At 39.6% G+C, this 19,408-nt stretch overlaps 1 protein-coding gene across 1 annotated transcript in view; it reads left to right on the top strand.

Moving 5' to 3' along the window:
* Positions 1 to 3,174: 3,174 nt before the first annotated feature.
* Positions 3,175 to 19,408, top strand: part of grik3 (glutamate ionotropic receptor kainate type subunit 3) — a 95,744-nt gene continuing 79,510 nt past the window's right edge. The window contains exon 1 of the mRNA XM_035950820.2: positions 3,175 to 4,038. Coding sequence (XP_035806713.2) covers positions 3,924 to 4,038 — 115 coding nt within the window. The 5' untranslated portion in view covers positions 3,175 to 3,923. The remainder of the gene's footprint in view (positions 4,039 to 19,408) is intronic.

Genomic DNA, 19,408 nt, shown 5'->3' with positions numbered 1-19,408 from the left:
AAAAATCCAAATGTGGAATATTATTTCCTAAATAGTAAGCGTCTATGCCTCGCAAACCTATTTTTGATTTGTCCTTAAGAGATCAATACAACTCCCTCGCAGTTTGAAAAGTAGAATTTGTTTTTTTATAAAGCAATCATCTTTTCTTTTAACAAAGCCAAGCTTCAGCTTAAAAAAGTGAATCCCATCAAAGAGACTTTAAAACGGCATCTAATTTATAACCATATTAGACTTAGAGATGAGTTCCCATTGACCATTGTTGAGGGGAGATGTTCGATCTTAAGCATTATGCTCAGTCTGGTGGCAGACTTCTTTATGTTTCTTTTGAAAAGAAAGGCAAAATCAATAGTGAAAATGTTTCACATATTCACTTGTAAGGCTCAATCGAAGTAACAGCAATTTTTTCAAATAATTATGAGCAATCTAACATCTCAGATTGCACATCTTCTCCAGCCAATCACAGGCATATGAGCAAGCAGTGAAAAGCGTTGTGGAAATTGATTGTCCTTTCTCCTCTCTCAAAATCTTCAAAAAATAAACAAAATGTGCTGATCAATGTAGTCACATAAGTACACCTCTTGTCAGTGTCTCCAGTTTTACAATGGAGACTTGATGTTTCTGGAGCCATTAGTTATGACCAGCATGGCAGACAAGGCATTGATTGCGAGCTGGTTGTAAATGCAGCAGCAATCATTTCACAAAGAAAAATTAGAGCTGACTATGCTATGCTATAAATGTGTGACCTGTGCAAAAAGTGTCAAGTTAAATGACTTTTTAATTTACTCAAAGTACAGAGTGGAGTTACTTCAGAAGTGGTTGTTATTACAGACCTCCGTGTTCTTCAGGATCACTTTTACACTTCTTGCATTTCACAGTTACATCAGATATCATCTAAACAAGAAAAAATGTGAAAATTCGCCAAAATACTATATTTCTATATCCAGTGGGAAGTCTGTTCAAGCATACAATAGGAAACTGTTGGTGTAAGTGTGCTGCCTGCTTTATGCAGACTCAAGCGAGTTGACACTGCAGTTTTTTCTGAACTGGATTTTGATTGTTGCCATGTTGCGGAGAAACACATTTGTATAAAACTGAATCATAAGTGTGTGTGTGTGTATATGCTTAATTTTGCTTCATTCATTTATTTTGCCCTTTTGCACTTTGTTGTCATCATCCACGCCATTATGTATATCTTTAGTTCATTGCATTGGTATTCTGTATATTCAAACACGTGCCTCTGAACGTTGTTCCTTGTAACCTTATACATAGGGAGGTCACTGGAACTGCTAACAGTACAAAATTTGAGACTTGAAGTCAATTTGTCTGATAATTATTCTATCTTTATAATGAGGTATTTTTCACACTGGCACTTTTACTTAGATAAAGCGTCTGACTTCTTCATCCATCACTGATTTCAAACTTGTCTGCACAAGTTTGAAATCAGTCGTTTGTGTGCAACACGCCACAAACGACGAGAATGTAGAAGACACCCACACTGCTCCATTTTTACTTCTAACAATCCTCCTGATTCCACTCCCTGCTGAAGTGTATTTCTTCTATTTCTCATGATGGCAGAGTCATTATAACATATGGCTCTTCTTACAATGACACACAGACAGAACTGATGGCTGAATAGCTGTGAAGATTTAATGCCAGCTGCTGTAAGAAACAGAAACAACTCAAATTCAGTTTGCTTCACCAGCTATTTAAAATGTAGGAAATTGACTGAGACACTGTTTTTTATGTTCCACATTTACTCTCTGTCACAGTGGGGATCTTTCCTGCCCCAGGGCCTGACTCCTTCCAGTTATCAGCCCAGGTGATTAAGAGCACAGACCGCCATCTCTCTATAGAGGGCACCCACAGACCCAGAATGTCTTGTTTGCTAGAGCTGTGTACATTTTGTATTTGAAAGAGCAGGAAGTCAATGAATCTCGATAATGCGAGAGCCGGGCCACATAACTCACGTTGATAGTCCTTACATTGCGCCAAGAGGCGATAAATCTGCTCTGGGAGACATGAATATGCAGTGGCACTCAGTCTGGCTTGTTCTTGCTTGCATGCCCCCTGATGCACAGTTTATTCCTCTCCCATTCCAAACACAAAAATAAAACCAATGAGCCGCAGCACTATCTCATCAACAGCATTGTATTAAGCACCAAAAAAAAAAAAGTAACAGTGCATCTTTCAAAAATATGCTTAATAACTGCAAATCATTAATTTGAAAAATTGCAGTTTGTGGTGTCAGCTTATGAGAATTTCATATGTAAAATATCTACTTTTAATTATGATTTCAGAAAATATAACATTTATCTATCTATCTATCTATCTATCTATCTATCTATCTATCTATCTATCTATCTATCTATCTATCTATCTATCTATCTATCTATCTATCTATCTATCTATCTATGTGGCAATATAATCAAATCTAAAATATGACTAACTAGCATTTTTTTTTTAAAGTTGAAATTTAAAACTACAAGCTGCAGCTTTCATCTTTACAAACTCTATTTCAGTGTTTTCATAGAGCTAGAAGTTGTCTGTTTTAGGCGAAATGTACAAAGCACTACCTAAAATCATAATTCCATACATTCTAACCGCCTTTGCCTCGTCCTCTGCGGTAGTGAGAGAGACATAAGCAGTACTCTATGTGGTTGTTTTTGTAGCTTGTGTTTGACGCCACTTTTCTTAAAGAATGAAAAATGGACCGCCAGATAGGCACCATGCAGTTACGGGGGATTAATGTACTCATTGACAGAGACAGAATGCCTCAAATAACAGCGATAAGAAGCTTGCTTTGTCAGTGGTCCAACCCTCATCTGATGCTTATTTCCCTCATGCAAATAATTTATCCTTTTCACAGTACTGCAAGCAGTTGGGGGGTTGTTTCTTTTTTGCTTGAGGCAGAAAATTATATTGCAATTTCTATCTCAGTGCCAGAATAGAAAGAAAAAACTACATCTTTAACATTCCTGAGAACACAGTAACACAACTCCCAAATTGCAGTGATAAAAATGATGAGGAAATTAATGGCTCTCATAATGAAAGTGTTCACAACATTTAGAAAAGTGGAGAATCATGGGTGCTTATTCGGATCCCTCTCACATCCATAAAACACTTCTTGGACATACTTGACAAATATGCGTAACGACGCGTGCCTCTAGTGGCACTGTGGAAGGAGGGTCGTCAGACGCACGCAGATGCACCGCTTTTCCGCACTACCTTTCCATCCTGTGCAAACTAGGAGATTTGTTAAACGAACACTGTGTAACAGAGGTCCTTTTCAGTAGATCTGGACGTCCTTCAACAACCAGCTTCGCGCAATCGTGCGCAACTGGAGAGGAGCGTCGCGGAGCAGATTTCCTTCAGTGTTCTGAACTGTTATATTAAGTGAAATGAAGGACTGTAATGATTAAACTGCAGCAAGATCTTTTTTTTTTGAGTCACTGAAGTGTGTTGAAATTCCTCAGCACTCATCGTGCAACATTTTTTCTCTGTCTGTCTTTCGGACGACAGAATCGTTCGAGGCAACCCAAAGTTCCGCAGGCGCAGTTCTCCTCCACACAGCGGTGCAGGAGTCCGACTCGGCTGTTGCCGTGGTACTTGCCAGTAGATAGATAGCATCGTCGGTAGGAGGGGATACAGAGACTCCTGCAGGCTTATTGTAGCAGCCTGCAGTCGCAGGTGTTTCGCTGATCTGCCTGTGAGGGACTGGCGGGTTCCATCCTGACCGAGTCGCTCTCAGACTTGTGAGAAACAGAAAAAAGAAAGAAACCCTGGGAGAATGTTGCACCAAGTACAATGAGCGCAGACTTGTCGCAGACACTAAAATCCATATATGCTCCGCCGATTTCAGTTTTGATGAGCAATTCTGACTCGTCTTTGGAATTTTAAAAAGTGGATCCCGCGACTTTATAACCATGCGAAATACTTGGCTGTCTCCCCGGAGTGCGATTTGGGAATACTGGACATCGCTGATTGCATGTCTCTTTTGGATTCAGTACACTTACGGGATGCCTCATGTTATTCGAATAGGTAAGTTGTCCACATTTAGATCCACAAACACACTCACACACACATGGTCACGCGTTTGTATTGTAACCTTGAAAGTTGCTCCATATTCAGCGCGTTTCACTGCGAGTGTTGCTTCGTGTTTTCACGGCTGCAGCAGTTAGTTTTTTGGAGTGGGCTCGATGAGCGCTCCATTTCATTTACCGTCCGCCTCAGCCGGGTCGGGTGTGAATTTTCATTTTATTTAAACATGAGGCAGCCAGGCAGCAACAGGAGAGAAGTACATAACAGCACACGGTCGCCTGTAAAATTGAGGATGCCTTCTGCACTTAGAGACCTTGCAATGGAATATTGTGGGTTAGTGTGACCTCTATGCACTCTGCTTTGTCTGTTCCATTTTCTACAGCCAGCATGTTGAGTCACCAGCTAAATTCAGGCTCATTGCCATGCCTTCTGGAAATACATTTTTTGAGGACAGTCTGTTCAATTAAATACTACAGTTTAAAATTGAGAAGATCAGCTCCAGTATAGAAAGTTTTGGACATCATCTAGTCGAGAAAGAGAAATGAAGTTGTATCTCATATTATCAGACAAATCAGAACAGAAAACGATCTAAGTTGTGCACTTAAATACTGGTTACTTTTCTTTTTTGCACATACTGTGAGAGATCCAGAAGGAAGTCTATGCTGGCTTTGTCTTTTTCCCCCCAATCACTCACTGAGGAACAATGTGAGAATTGTCATTCGGAGGCTGGCGATGCGATGAAACATTTTGCGCGACCAAGAGACAGGGACAGAATGAAGATCAATACGTTTTTGTCAGAATGCAAATCGTTCTTGACATTTGGCAGAGTGCCATGCAGGACAATTACTCAAAATGGCATTGCCCCACATTAACATAGTACTACAACGCAGGCAGAGAGTGAGAGCATCTTAATGGCATTTTGTCTTCCAGGTAGAACTGATGCTTGGAAGTGGATGAATGTTGCAAAATTCCATATTCCACATCCTACTCTAAGAGCAGCAAATGGCCTTTTATAAGCCAGTTGTCTCCTTGTGTGACACATCTGCAAATCCTCAGCATCATCCTCTGATTTTGCAATTGTTAATTCCTAGTCAGGTCTGTGGGTGGTCCCTGGAAAGCTATATTAATTTAAAAACAAACAAAAAACTTATTGATGAGATATACGTGCTAGATTTTATAGTACACATTTTATAACACTTTAACTTAAAATGAATGCTAACTTTCTGTATATTTGCTATAAACATTTTGAATAAAAGCTTACAGACACACACAGAAACACAAAGTCTAAGAATAATGTTTACTGCTGAGTGTCATATGCAGCCATCAGACAGGCCCAGCATGCAGCTACCTGTGATTGACTGCTGCTCTCTGAAGAGCCGTGACTTCTGACATCGCAGTGTATGGAATCTGGTGATGTCTTAAAAAAACACAGCATAAATCCTAAAGCTCTCTTTCTACTAAACTGAACTAAAACTGTTTGGTCAAAGGGCCATTTTTCCTCTCAATATTATTTATTTATTTATTTGTTTGTTTATTTATTTTTTTGTGTGGCAGCAGCTCAAATGAAGACCTGAAATAGACTTGACAGGCTTTGTTTTTAAAAATGTCAAAGTGCTGAGACAAATTTACCCTGAAATGTGCTACAGTCGCACCATTGCTTTTTATAGAATCCATCATTGCTTGTGGTGCAGGAGCAGTTTGGTTTTCTTGTGTTCCTGAGATTGTATTTTGACAAGTTGAGAAGAGGGACATGCGAGGAAGGAAGGTTGCGGAATTTACTTCAACGGCAAAACAAAAAAGGAAATCAAAAGGCCCATGTCTTTGTATGCTCTTTTAAAACAGAGTGTGTTTATGTACAGCAGCCACATGTGTATTCACTTTACTTTGTCCACCTTAAAAATAACAGCTCGTGAAAATATCATGAATAATATTCTATAAAATAACATTTACATAATTGAATTTTATCTATCCTAGTGGATACGCTTGAGGGTGTGTTTGAAATATGCAACGCGTGTGTATTATTGTAAACATACTGTAAGTATTCTCTATGAGAGAATGTTAGCGCTTTTTGGAGTAGAAGCGTAGTGGACCTTTATTCCCTTTTTTTAAATTTATTTGGAACTCGGTGTGCAAATCTGTATGGGTGCTCTGTGTCACGGCTACCCTGCTAAAACCAACTGAGGGCTCTCTTATAGTCAGTGCACGGGGGCTAATGTCGCTCTTCAGCACTGGTTACCAACACAAGCGAACCAGTGAAATTCATCGAGGTGGGCGGTGGCATTTGAGCACGGCGCTCTCTGTTCTGTGTCTGCTCTTGGTTAGGTGGCCTGCAGTTCTCCAAGTACACCATCTGGGTAATGGTGGGCATCCAAGGTAGAGTTGTTGCCATTGATTTTAGTGCTTTTACAGTGCATTGCTCTAAGTTGAGGCCAGATGGTCGCTCCGTCTCATTCAGCAGCTTCTATTTGTTGGAGGGAATAAAAGACTGCTCCTTCTGTATTTGTCCTCTTACATGCTGTGCTTCTCTTTAGTCTCCCCCCTGCTTGCCTTTCATAGTTCTTTTTCTTTCTTCCTGACATGTTTTGCAAACTCTCATCTCATCCAGGAACCATTTCAGTTGATAACATAATGTTTTTATAATAAAGACGAAAGTGCTCAAGGATGGCGATGTGATTTTTTTCCTCTCTCTCTCTAAAGATAGCATGTGTCTGTAGATAATTTGTATGTTTGCCAGCATGGAAAAAAAGACACATTAAAGTAGTACACTGATGATTTCATTGAATTTGGTAGTTGATTTTTTTGCTTTATTCTGTAACCACAGTGAGTGGCATTCTGCATACAATATATTAAAACCCTTCATGCCTCGGTTTCTTCTCAAGACAGGAATTGCCCTAATTTAAAATTATGTTCGGAATACTTTTAGAATAATATATCATTAAAGCATACAGTAATGACAGATCATTGTACATTGTCTCTTTCATCTGTGGATTGATTAAACTAATTTATCATTTGTTGTTTCTTTTCTCTCTCAGTGAGGTTATTCACTGCCTGACAGGGATTTATTGAATAATCAATTACTTTATCTAGCTAATACTTAAAGCACTTAATCAGTGCCAGTTAATCAATCCCCTTCATGATTTCATGTTGATTTCATTTCCTTCGGGCCTCGCTCTGCCTTTCCAACACCGGGTCACTTGCATTTTTATTTTTATTTTTTTTAATTTAGCTTTCCTGAAATGCTTTGTGCAGGAGACTTGAGATTTAATTATTTTCTGTGAAAGCACCCCAGCATTTAAGAGTAAGCTGACAAATGTGCAGCACTTGAAGATGTATGCAGTGTGACCACTCAGAAGCTTCAGTGGGATAAATCGCGTTTGTGGTCACCACTTTTGGTTGAAGTCTCCAAACACAGAGCCACTTCAGTGGCTTGTCGTTATCCCCACACCAGCAGCGGCAAGAGACTGAGAAGTTTTCATGTGATTACCTCTTCTAGCAGGCTATAGAGTGCACTCCACTCGCATGCTCCCGAAGATCCTCCTCACCGGGGTTTGTGCAAATGTCTCATCTGAAATGACTCAGACATATTTCAAGAGACTGCAAAAAGCTGTAATGGTACTTTTCAGTTCTACTTTTAACTAAGTCAAATCCAAAGGGGTGCTCGTGTTGAGAATTACCCAAAGGAGGGATGCTATGGTTGGGTGGGAAGAGTGGGAAGAAGACATAAAAAAAAAAGTATTTGGTGATGAAAAAGAACAATGAGGAGATGTTGCATCAAAAGTTGCATCAAATTAAGATGGCCATCAGTTGCTGAGTGGAAATGAATATTTCATTGTCATCTAAATTTATTCTCTCCCTAGACAGAGAGAGAGGAAGCATGGAGAAGCCTGCTGGCGGAGACATGGGGCCTGCGAGTTGTTGTGGTGAATATGAACAAAGGCTTGTAGAGGTCACATAAGAATTGGATACAGAGAGGAGCTTCTTTGATGTGTAATTCCATTATCTGTTAGCAAAAGCAGAGATTGAAATGGGAGGAATACAACGGTTGTTTTACCTGTGCTAACACGCTCCTCTTCATCCACTTGTATAAACATGGATGGATAAACGAACTGCAAATGCAAGAGCAGAGGCCCATTCTCTGCCTCTTCCACTCACGGGCATCTGTATCTTAGCTTGCACACACACATACACACCAACGCACACTATATAAACCCATACTTCATCCAGAACATTTTCTAAAACATATGTCTGGTCTCACTGGGCCTCTTGTACACAATCCAATTCCATTCTCTTTGTCAGCACACTCGTGGCTCATCATTAGCTTCAATCTCACTGATGAGAAACGGCAGATGTTCGTTTTGTTGAGCAGAGGACCCGTCTCTGAATGTGCCATCTTCTCTACTCGTCTGTGATCCTGTTTAGAGGCATTAGAAAGGAACATTCTACTTCCACTAACAAATATGGGCTCTAGCTGTGCCATAATCTCTTTTTTTTCTGAAGCACAAAACCTACCTTTAATTGAAGCCAGTAAAGACAGTCAATATGCACAGAGCATACAGCGTGAATCCAAATCAGAGTATATCAAATAAATTGTGTGAGTATGTTCAAGCAGGGTATCATAAATGCATGATGCTTTGTTAGGTGGACAGACTGTATCTGATCACTAACATTACCAAAACAAGTGTGTCAAGGAAGTGCAGGTACTTAGCTCTATGTTCAGTCACACATAGTAATGATCATCCAATAATCCAAGCCACTAGGGGCTAATAGAGCGGATCTACCAACCAGTAAGATAATCCTGTGGCACAGCAGGGCCCTATCTAGCCCCAGCTAGCTTAGCTTAGCCACTGCTCACACACCAGATGGTGTTTTCATATCGCACTACAAAGTGGGTGCTCCGTGGTTAAAGGTCTGCTGAAAGCATATGCTTCTGCCTATTGAAATAAATAAGGTGGTGGGTGGTGGGTAGGGCTATAAATTTCAGCTGTTTCATTCAAAAAGTGAGACAATCTTTTTGCAGTTTTATGCAGGTTAGATATTATTTTGCAGCCAATATTTTATTGTCTGTCATATGTAAAATTTGAGAGTAGAACAGGAGCTTTAAAAGGTTAATTCACCCAAATAACCAAAAACACAGTGTTGTTTGTCCTTGACGGTGTAATTCCATTAAGATAATCCTGGTTTTATCTGGGTTCTTAGATTTTGCCTCAGATATTTCTACAATGGCAGTGAATGGAATATGTTTTGTGGCTTCAAAAAAAATAGAATTTAAACAAAATCAACTCAGTAGCACATTTAGATGTTAATGGTTGCACTGATACACAGCAAGAAAATGTGGTGGTCTCACAATAAAGACTGTAAAACTTTTTGACTTCTTCTTTTCTTATGGCCTGTGTCTGCATGATGTGACAAATTTCATGTCACACGACTAATCAGTTTCTTTTGTTTCGCACATAAAAAGAGCAACCATGTCGGCATTAGAAGGCTACAGAGGTGTTGATGAAATTAACCAAGTACAGAATTTTCACTCTTGAGATAGAAATTCTAATCTGTGTGGACCAACAATAGGGATCATTATTATTTTTACACATTCTTGCATTTTAGTCGCATTTACCTTCATTTTCTGTTGCTGTTTTTTTTTTTTTTTTTTTTTAATCATTTCCAGTCAATGTTTGCTTTGGTATATGCAACAAAACTACCTGGATCAAGTTTAGACATTAAAACTACTTAGTTGGGTTTTTGGAAAAGGTCATAGTTTGAGTAAAAATATACTCAAACACTTTTCAGTCAATGTTTACTTTCATTTTTATTCCCTATTTTCTGAAATTCTGTTTTTTGTGGCAATTTGCTTTGTTTATGCTACAAAAATATTATATATATATATATATATATATATATATATATATATATATATATATATATATATATATATATATATATATATATATGTATAATCGACTTTGAATTAGAGACTTAACATTGACCTATATGGCAGCGTTTTGACACCAAAGTACTTGGTTTGGAAAAGATCACGGTTTCAGTGTTAAAATACACCCCTTAAAATGATGACTATCCTTCCCATTAATAAACCCTTACAAAATACAGCATGTCACAATTTCACTTTTTTAATGAAAATCATACACTGTGCACTGTAGACCAACACAGTTGTTGCACGTTTTTAGTGAAACTGGACTGTAAAAAAATATACTCAAGAATGACATCAAGACAAGGCAGAGAAAAAGATTAAAATAGTAAAGGGAAGGAAAAGGCGGGAGTGCATCAATCACCTTGAACTTGTCTGGAAGGGAATACCACATTTAGGGGCCATAGTAACTGAAAGCTCCCAATTTTAAAGTGAATTATAGAGATGGATTGTAAATTACCACCCAGCAATTTAAGTGAGCTGATTCTAGCCACAAGGTCTTGGATGCTTTTAAAGACTAGAAGAAGAATCTTTAAATCAGGTCTAAAAGAAACAGAACACGTCTCAAAATTTGAGCAAATAAAATTGTATTACCTGCCTAAACAGATCTTAATCAAGTCTCAAAAGTGCTGTTTGTGTGGTTATTTGGGTAAAACAACTCCTTAAAATTGTTCACAATTTGACATAGAGATGTCCATCAAAAACAGCAATCTGACTGATTTGGTCCACAATTTGTTTCCCGGTTCCCCTGCAAGCCTCTCAGGGACTCAATGTCATTATAGTGGGACGTGCGCTTTTTGGATTTGACAGTGTTTTGAAATTCATGGCATGTCAATGTTGGCTATTTCCCTGTGAATGTTGCTGTACCAGGGCAATGAATCAAATTTCATGCTCTAGCCATTTGTCTTTATTATGTGCCCTTGTCCTTTCCATTTGACTCTCCCATCTCAGCCCTCCTCTGGGCTCTGCTGGAAAAGTCGAATAGCATCAAAACAGTTTGAGAAGAAAGCTTGATCACAGGGCTTTCAGGGTCACGCTAGCAATATAACATAGTTAATTAGAATGATCTTGTTGGAGGTAATTTGGTGATTATTTTTTACATTTCAGCATGGGGAGCAATTTGTCTTCACTTTTTCCAGACACACTGTATACGTTGGCAAACCGCGCACACACGGTAGGGGCGCAAAGCACTGCAGCAAAAAGAGACAGAGGGAGAGAGAACGAATGCGGGTTGTTACATAGATGAAGCTAGGGGACACTTATTTAGCTGGTTAATTAGCTTGAACCTTTTGATCCCAATTTAAAAACTCGCCACGTTGCAGTGCTGGCTCCTTTTGTGTGTTGCCCCAAGCCAGATAAAACTCAGCTTTATTCCTGTGCCTTTCAAACGCCATGGCATTCACCGAAGCAGTATTAGCTTTGCTTTCTCTCCCTGCGTAAGCGTCACCCTTATCTTTACCCAGACGCTCTGTGTAAACTTGGTCACCCCCCCGACACCTCAGTTGCATATAGTAACACACATGCATTGCAATAACAAGACCTTTTCTTCCCACTGCTTTAAAGCAATCAAATTTTGACAGTGGAGGTATCAACCGCAGCGTCCAGGTCTAAATCCTATTTAATTTGGGCTAAGGACAATGAATGGAAGGCAACCGTGTTTCATTCTGCCCTTTTAATCAAGCTCTCATTGTTAAAGGTGCACTGCAAATGTCAGGTCTTGGTTGTGTGATTCCCTCAAATTGCTGTTCCATGACTGTAGGGAGATGTGAGTGCATGAGCGTGTGTTTAGGAGGGGAGGGAATGAGAGAAAGAGAGGAAGTGTGAGTGTGTGCATGACAAGGGGATGTATAAGGGGAGCTGGCATAGAATCCCTGGAGCATAGGGGTAGAGCAGGAGTTACTAATCAACTGTGAGAGAGCAGGCTAGAGACGACTCACCCTCTATTTTCCCCCCAGAGAGAACGAGAAGGAACAGATAAGACAAACCTCTTCAGGCCAAAAAACACTACAAATGAATGGCTATCACCAAAAATATCAGGGGGAAACAGAGATCCTTTCCTCCCGCAATCTGCCTCACACATCTTTTTTTTTCTCTGCCCCCCCACACATCCTTTTCATCCCGGCAGTAACAAATGCGAGGACTACTGCAGGAAGTGCATACGACTCGGGGGTTACCTCTCTAGCCCCTGCGCTCATCCCTCCACTGATGGATAGCCAGGAGGTTGGAAGCCAGTGTCAATTTAGTTAACACAGCCAATACCCAGAAGATTCCACTCAGCACTCGCGCTGTGTGCAGGCAAGACAATCTAGGATGGGCTGTTCTCCGTTTCAGCGAGTGTTTTACCGACTGCCGATCCACTGTCCAGGTTGCCCCTAGAGAGCAGTGTGGTTAACCGCAAAATGTTCCCCTGTGACTCATCTGAAGACAGCTTGTCTGCATGTGACCACCTTAAGATATATGGAACAAGACAGAGATTATCATTGACAGGGAAGGGAAGAGCAGGAGAGGCTGTGGGCGGTTTGAGGCTGGCAGTACATTTTAGTAAAGCTATTAGTGATGCTTGTATGAATTAGGGCTTTTAATGTAAAGCCAGAAAAGCTAGTAACCAACTGTCCTGCAGCCTTTTTTTTCTTATTTACCCTCTCAGATGAGGTTTGGAAACTACAGATGGCTGTCATAGTAACCACGTATAGTTGGCGAACTGGTTTGATTAGGGGAGATTATAGCTTGTGATTAAGCAGCAGGTTTTTTTTGTTCGAATCAATTTTCTATCACAGAGAGTTAATGAAGAATGCGGTTTCTGATTGTTCCTAAATCAAGTTTTTCAGTCTCAAGTGCCTCTGTTTCGAGCCTCAAGTGCCCCTCCCATTAATTCAGTGTTCAATCTCAAATTTTTTTTAAACACTGTCACCGCACCCAGTGTCAATTTTAATACAGTTTAATCAGTCCACTGCTTTATCATAATTTATGAAAAGCTCACACCGTCATTTTATTCTCCTGAGCCATAAATTATGGTACATTGTTGTATGTATTAAAAACTTACATCCACAGTTACCCTTTCTGCTTTCCAAACCCTTGACCTCAGAGATACATAATTTTGCTTGTCCAGAAAATAAGACAATTAATTCAGTGAAATTTGGATAATTTCTGAATAAAATCAGGCAAAATATGAGCTATGCCCCTAACAGCTTTTCACCAAGATTGTACGTAATACCGTAAAATTTGCCTGCACCAAAATAATCTGCAATCAGCAAGCATTATCTGGTTTGATGAAAAGGATCAATTGAAGTAATGCTGCAATAATCATATGCAAACTTAATGAGGCATCTGCAGCGTATTAGGCTGATTATTTCCATTGCCAGAGCAAACAATGCATGTCCTTCTTGCCTGGCTTTTTAGCCAGAAATGCCATAAAACATTAGCATGAGATATCATCAGTATTCTTTCAAACATATTTACAGCTTCTGTTTACAGTGTTTGTGACCTTTTATACCGGTAGTGTGTGTGTGTATGTGTGTGTGTCTGCAAAACCTCAGCGCTTTATCCTTGTAATAAATGCTAAATGTAATTTTAGGTCACAAGTGGTCACCATAATAAAATGTCTTCAGTCTTCTGGGACTCAAGCAACAAAAGAAAAAAAATGCCTATTTTGCTTTGATTACTTGTCTAGACAGATAAATCTATTGTCAATATTCTAAATGTCTTGAAGAATCTATTAGAAAATGTCATAAACTGGACGGAAGTGGGTGTGATGGTGGTAAATAAAGTCATGTTTAACTACCTCCAGGATGTTAATATCCCTGGCTTACATTTACACATTATTTTCTTTTCATTTATACCACCCGAACATTCACTTATTTTTCTTTAAACAGATTTTTTGAGTGTACTTTCCTTTTTCACCAAGTGGCTTTTTTCTCTCTACCTTCATTGTTACTTGGAGAAATTTCTAACTATCAGAACACTGACCACATTAAAAATAATTGGCATCATGCTGGCATCACAGAATTAATGCTCAGCTAATATGCTGCTCAGCCTCCCTCTGCACTGTTCACATATGGATCGCCTGTCTGCCAAAGCCTTAATTACTTCAAATGTGGGTAGGACCATTTTTCCTGCATTGAGAACAGAATATAATACTCAGTATGTGAAAATATATCTTGAATATTTTAAAAAAAGGAATTAAAACATAAATGAAATTATTTTTCAATTAGTCAGTCAGCAGAATATCTAAGCATTGTTGACTATGTGAAGTTAGTAAAATTACCAAACAATAAACGGCTACAGTGTCACCACTTATGAATTTATTCATGTCAGTAAACCTGTGGTCGCTACATATCTCACAACTGTCATTTGACATTCAGTTTTTTTCTTCTATAAATAAATATATAATGAGTTTAAATAACCAGTTTATCCAAAAAATGTGGAACTGAGACAATCAGCTAATTAGCTGATCATTAGCCTTTTATATAACCAAGCATTTATTTGTTCCAACTTCTCATTTTGTGAAGATTCGCTGTTGTCTTTGTTCTATGTAATAGTAAACTGATCATTTTGGACTTTTGGTAGGACAAAACAAGTTGCATGAAGCTATATAAAGTTGCACTTCAGGACACTGTCATGTTTGCAAAATGTTCTGTAATTTTAATGTACAGACCAATCATAATTCTTAACTTAATCTGTGATGTTATGATAAATAACAGTATAGAGTCAGTTTAATGTAGTAACCAGCACAAAGACTTTGAAAAGTCTCAGTATAGCGAATGATATGAAACACATTGAACATTCTTCATTGTCCTGTGTAAGTAAGTAAAGCTTAGCGTAGAACATTTTGAAACAGAAAGTTACCAAGTGCTCATGAAATGGTCCTTCTCCTCAGCAGGGGAGAAAGTCAGAGAGGAGAATGAGGCTGAATTCCCAGGAGATCATTCCCAGGAATCATGTTTTCCTCTTTCAGAGGCTTTAGGAAAAAATGAGGCGATCAGCAGGTTTGGTGATCTGGAGTTCCAGTCTGTTACGACCTAGCTTGGGTAACGACAGATCAGAGACGTCACATTCTTTGTCAATATTCTGCCCTCGGAGGACAGTATGAGATGACAGGATGAGCCTGGTCTATGTGTGCTTTTCTGAGTGGAACCTATTATTATAGGGAGCCTCTCCAGCCACTGCCAAACTTAAAACAGAGGACAGGAGGAGATACTACCTCCAACAATTATGTGCTGTCTTCCATTTGTGCATTGTGAACAGTATCCAGCTGCAGGCCTGTCACACATTTTTCCAGTTATTAATTTATTTTTGTTTTATATTATATGTATCATGCTGATAGAAAGGGAGGCCCCCACTCCCCCTTCTCTTGTCTCTTTCTTCTATTCCCCATCTTTTTGTCCTCATGAAAAGAAATAGCCATTGAAGTCATGTTCTCTTTAAGAGGGTTAAAGAAAAGCTTTTCTTTAGGTCCCATTCATTGGTCTTCCTCTTTTCTCATCAGGCAGAAAATGTGACCCTGCTAACATATGCTCATTGTGTTAATCCCTTGCCAGGGTGAAATGAGAACTCCCTTCTCTCACCTTTCCTGACCCGTACACCTTCTGTCTCCGCAACACACTGTATTACAAGACTTGCATTTTAATTTGCAAGCCCAATCACTGAGATCTTACCAGCTGCTGGTTGGAAAGCAATTGAGCCTCATTCAGTCTGTTCCCCTCATGTTCCCAATCCATTTATGATTATTTAAACATATTAAATGTCTTGAGCAAACCACTTGCTGAACTGAATGTATTTCTCTTTCTCTGGCTTTTTCTTTCATCTCTCTTTGAACACTTCATTTGATTGCACCTACCAGCCACCTTTGCTTCTATCCTGTGCTTTCCTGGTCATCTGTGCACCTTGATTTGAGAGTTGAAGGTTGGGGGTGGGAGGAGTAGGGGGAGGGAATAGCAGCACATGGAAATGGGCTGGTGATTGCCTTCCTTCTGGCGTTGTGATGGAGGGCTTGAGTGATCGTGCCCCTCAGGCCCCTCCTTGCTGGTTGATTAGCTGTGAAGCCCTGGAGCTCCGGAGTGACACGCCGGCTCATCAGACCCTGCTCAGCCTGTCGGGGACCCCCTTGATTGCAGGGTGCTTCATAATTGTTCCCCATTCTGCTTTAATGTCCGGTGTGCTGCCATCTCGTCTTTATGTCACAGAAGATGGCTCGTTTCGGCTCGACAACAAACTCTCCCTGCACTGGCTCATCAGACCTTGCTCAGAATGTCGGGGACCGTCTTCCCGGTGCTTCCTAATTGTCCCTCATTCAGCTTTGGTGTCTGGTGTGGTGCCATCTCATCTTCACGTCAAAGATTGTACCGCGTGATGCTAGACTTTTTCCTGTTGCTTTTGAGGATATACACACAATGTTTCCAAATGGAAATGATGTGTCATAAAAATTGCACCGTCCAGGAGATTCGAGTTGCCAGCAGATGACAACATGATAATATGCTTTGAGACATTCACTGCATAGAATTAACAGCAGAACTCAAATGTGCAAGCTCTCCGAGGCCTGATCACTTAGTCACAATGTGTAATGTATAGAAAATGAAAAGGTCCAGGATAGATAGAGATGAAAGGAATGTAGTTTTGTAGTGATGAATATGGAATTGTATGGATGCAAGGTTGAATTCAATTGGCAGCTGCAGAAAAGCGCGACACAACATTTGTGTCAAGCAGCGCTTCTTCTTGCTCCCTGTCTCTGTCTGCCAGGACCGGCAGCTGCAAATAGGCCTGGTGTAATGTCTTTTTTAGTAAGGCAATTGGAAAAGAATTGCCATCGTGGCATTCATAATCATTGAATTGGTAGACATGATTGAAAGTTAAAGCAGTCAGAACGGAGAACTCGGAGGGCTCTGACCCACGTTATTGATTCATATAGCTTCTGTCGGTGAACTGCCCGAGGTGTGGAACTCATTAAATCATAGACTGTATTAATTATTTTTATGTCCTGGCATTAGCCTCAGGTGACACTTGAATTTTTTTTAAAGTTGAGACTTATGCCCATGCCACCGCGATATAGCTGTAATTCCCTGGCCAACATTAATTTGAAGCAAGTCTTTTGACCCTGCACTGGACAGCTTTGGGTGAGGAGCTAAAATGTGTGCAATAGATTCAAGGATTCAAAGGGTTATTTGTCATATACAGACTTAAGGCAATGGTTCAAGAATTTATGCAAAAATAATTTTTAAAAGAAATATATAGGGATAAGGGAAAGGGAAAATGGATCAGAAAGAAAATCCAATGATGGTGCTATTTCCATCTGATATAATAAATGTCATTGTTGTGATTATAATGTTGCTGAGCCCTAACCTGCTTCCCTTGGTAAAAATTCAACATACAGATTTAGATACTAGTATTAGTCAGGTTTTTTACATTACTATAAATTTTTATATATATATATATATATATATATATATATATATAAATATAAATTTTTATATATATATATATATATATATATATATATATATAAAAAAAAAAAATAATTCTTGTGATTTAAGGAAAGAAGCCATTTCTTTGTGTTAGACTTGTGGCTACAGAAGCGTTAGCCTGAGTGTAGAATCAGAAATTCTGTTGCTGACGATCCTTTATAATCCTACTAGCACTGGTTCTGTGGAGTGAGGAGTGTAGATCCAATGGTACGCTCCGCTCGGCTGAGCAAACCACTCTCTCTACGATCCTAGGCAGAGCAGATTCCATACAACTCAGTGATGCCCCCACTGTTATGCTGCATCACCACAGCACCACAGAAAAAGCCTTTAAGTCTCTGTGTATTTCAGATTCTCAGTATGTGAACTCCCAGGTAGGTGCTGAAGGTTTTCAGCTTCTCCACAAGTATCCCATAAGTATTCTTAAGGTCTTATTGTACCTCTGCTGCTTGCGCCCAAAACCCACAACCAGCTCTGTTGATTTGCTGGCAGTAGATATTGTTGACCTTGCACCACAGGCCTCCATGTCTTCCAGGCCTACCTGGAATTGTTGGTGATAATCGCAACTGTGTGAACTTGCTAGTGGAGCTGGAGCTGTTCCAGACCATGCATTTATGTGTGTACATATAGTGTAGCTAAGATACTAACCTTTAGGGGCACCCATGTTGATGCATATGGAGGCATCATTGTGTTAATTTGGATGACAAAAACCATGATGAAAGACAATCATTGAAGAACTTTTTATGATAAAAACAAAACTAAAACAATAAAAAAACTGCAATATATCAAGATGTCATGGACTAATGGACGAATGAAAAATCAATAAATGTTTCTTCTGCTGCCCAAAATATCTCTCATTAGGATGCAGGCATCCTGTACTGATACTAATAAAAAGCACACTAAATTCAGTAACCTTGTGTGGCTGTCAGTGGTATTATCTGATGTTACTGGGTTTTGGAAGATTTATGAACTAAACTCAATGACAATTAGACAAGAAGCGGCAACAAAACAGTTGAGACACGCTATGAATGTGCAGGCAGCAACCTGACATTAAAGAAAAGGCAAGCTAATGTTAATCTAACACTGTTAATGAAACAAAGATGATGTGGATGCATTACTAATGTTACTTTCAGTCTGATATCTTTCATGTTGCTGTCAGAAGGAATGAGTAAGTTCCAGGATTGAGGACAATGCTCAGTCTAGATGTTCATTAAAGAAATGAGACTGTATTAATGTTCTCCATGTTGACCCAGCCAGGGAACAGGATTTTAGAGGCTGAGTGAGGGAATCATTTTCTGAATGTGGTGGTGCTCTGGAGCAGGGAGAACAGGTATCTGCAGTACTGCTAATGTGAGGTGAGTAGGATGGATAGAAAAAGAGAAAGAGAGAGTGGTTCTGTTCAAACGGCCAGAGTTTGGAGATGATAATGCTGCAGGATTTACTGAAGAGAGTTGGTGTGTATCACTGCAGAGCAGACGGACATGGACACTGAGCCTTTTCCATTAACCTCGCCATAGATGAGAATAGCACCTGTAACCAAGGTAACCATACACAAAGATGGTGATAGCTGTAGGCTCAAAGTGCTCAGAGGATCTAAAAATTAGAAAATGCAAAAATTAGACTCAAATGTCACTGAAATAGCTAGACTAAAATATTTCTTTTGGTTTTGCTGACTAAGGCTAACTAAAATCAGATGATGAAAAATTGAGTTAAACTAATAGATATTTTCATCAAAAGCAAACTACATCAATATTGGGTGCCAAAATTAACACTTTCTGCCCTCAACGTCTGAGTTCTGGCAGTCATGAAGCCTATAATCCAGGCCTACAGGGGTGTGTTTAGTCCCGGGCCCATTTCATATGTGTCTTGGCTCAGCATAACGCAGCAACTTTGCATGACATGCATCAGACAGCTCTGGCTATGCTTCAGGTCCCTTTGCTTTGCCGCTAGTGTCAGGCCCAGCAGGACTGCTGTGTCCACACATAACTCACCAGAT

The sequence above is a fragment of the Amphiprion ocellaris genome, chromosome 9, assembly GCF_022539595.1.
Source record: "Amphiprion ocellaris isolate individual 3 ecotype Okinawa chromosome 9, ASM2253959v1, whole genome shotgun sequence".
NCBI classification, from domain to species: domain Eukaryota; kingdom Metazoa; phylum Chordata; class Actinopteri; family Pomacentridae; genus Amphiprion; species Amphiprion ocellaris.
Note: the sequence above shows the minus strand (reverse complement) of the source record. Positions and strands in the feature narration are given on the sequence as shown.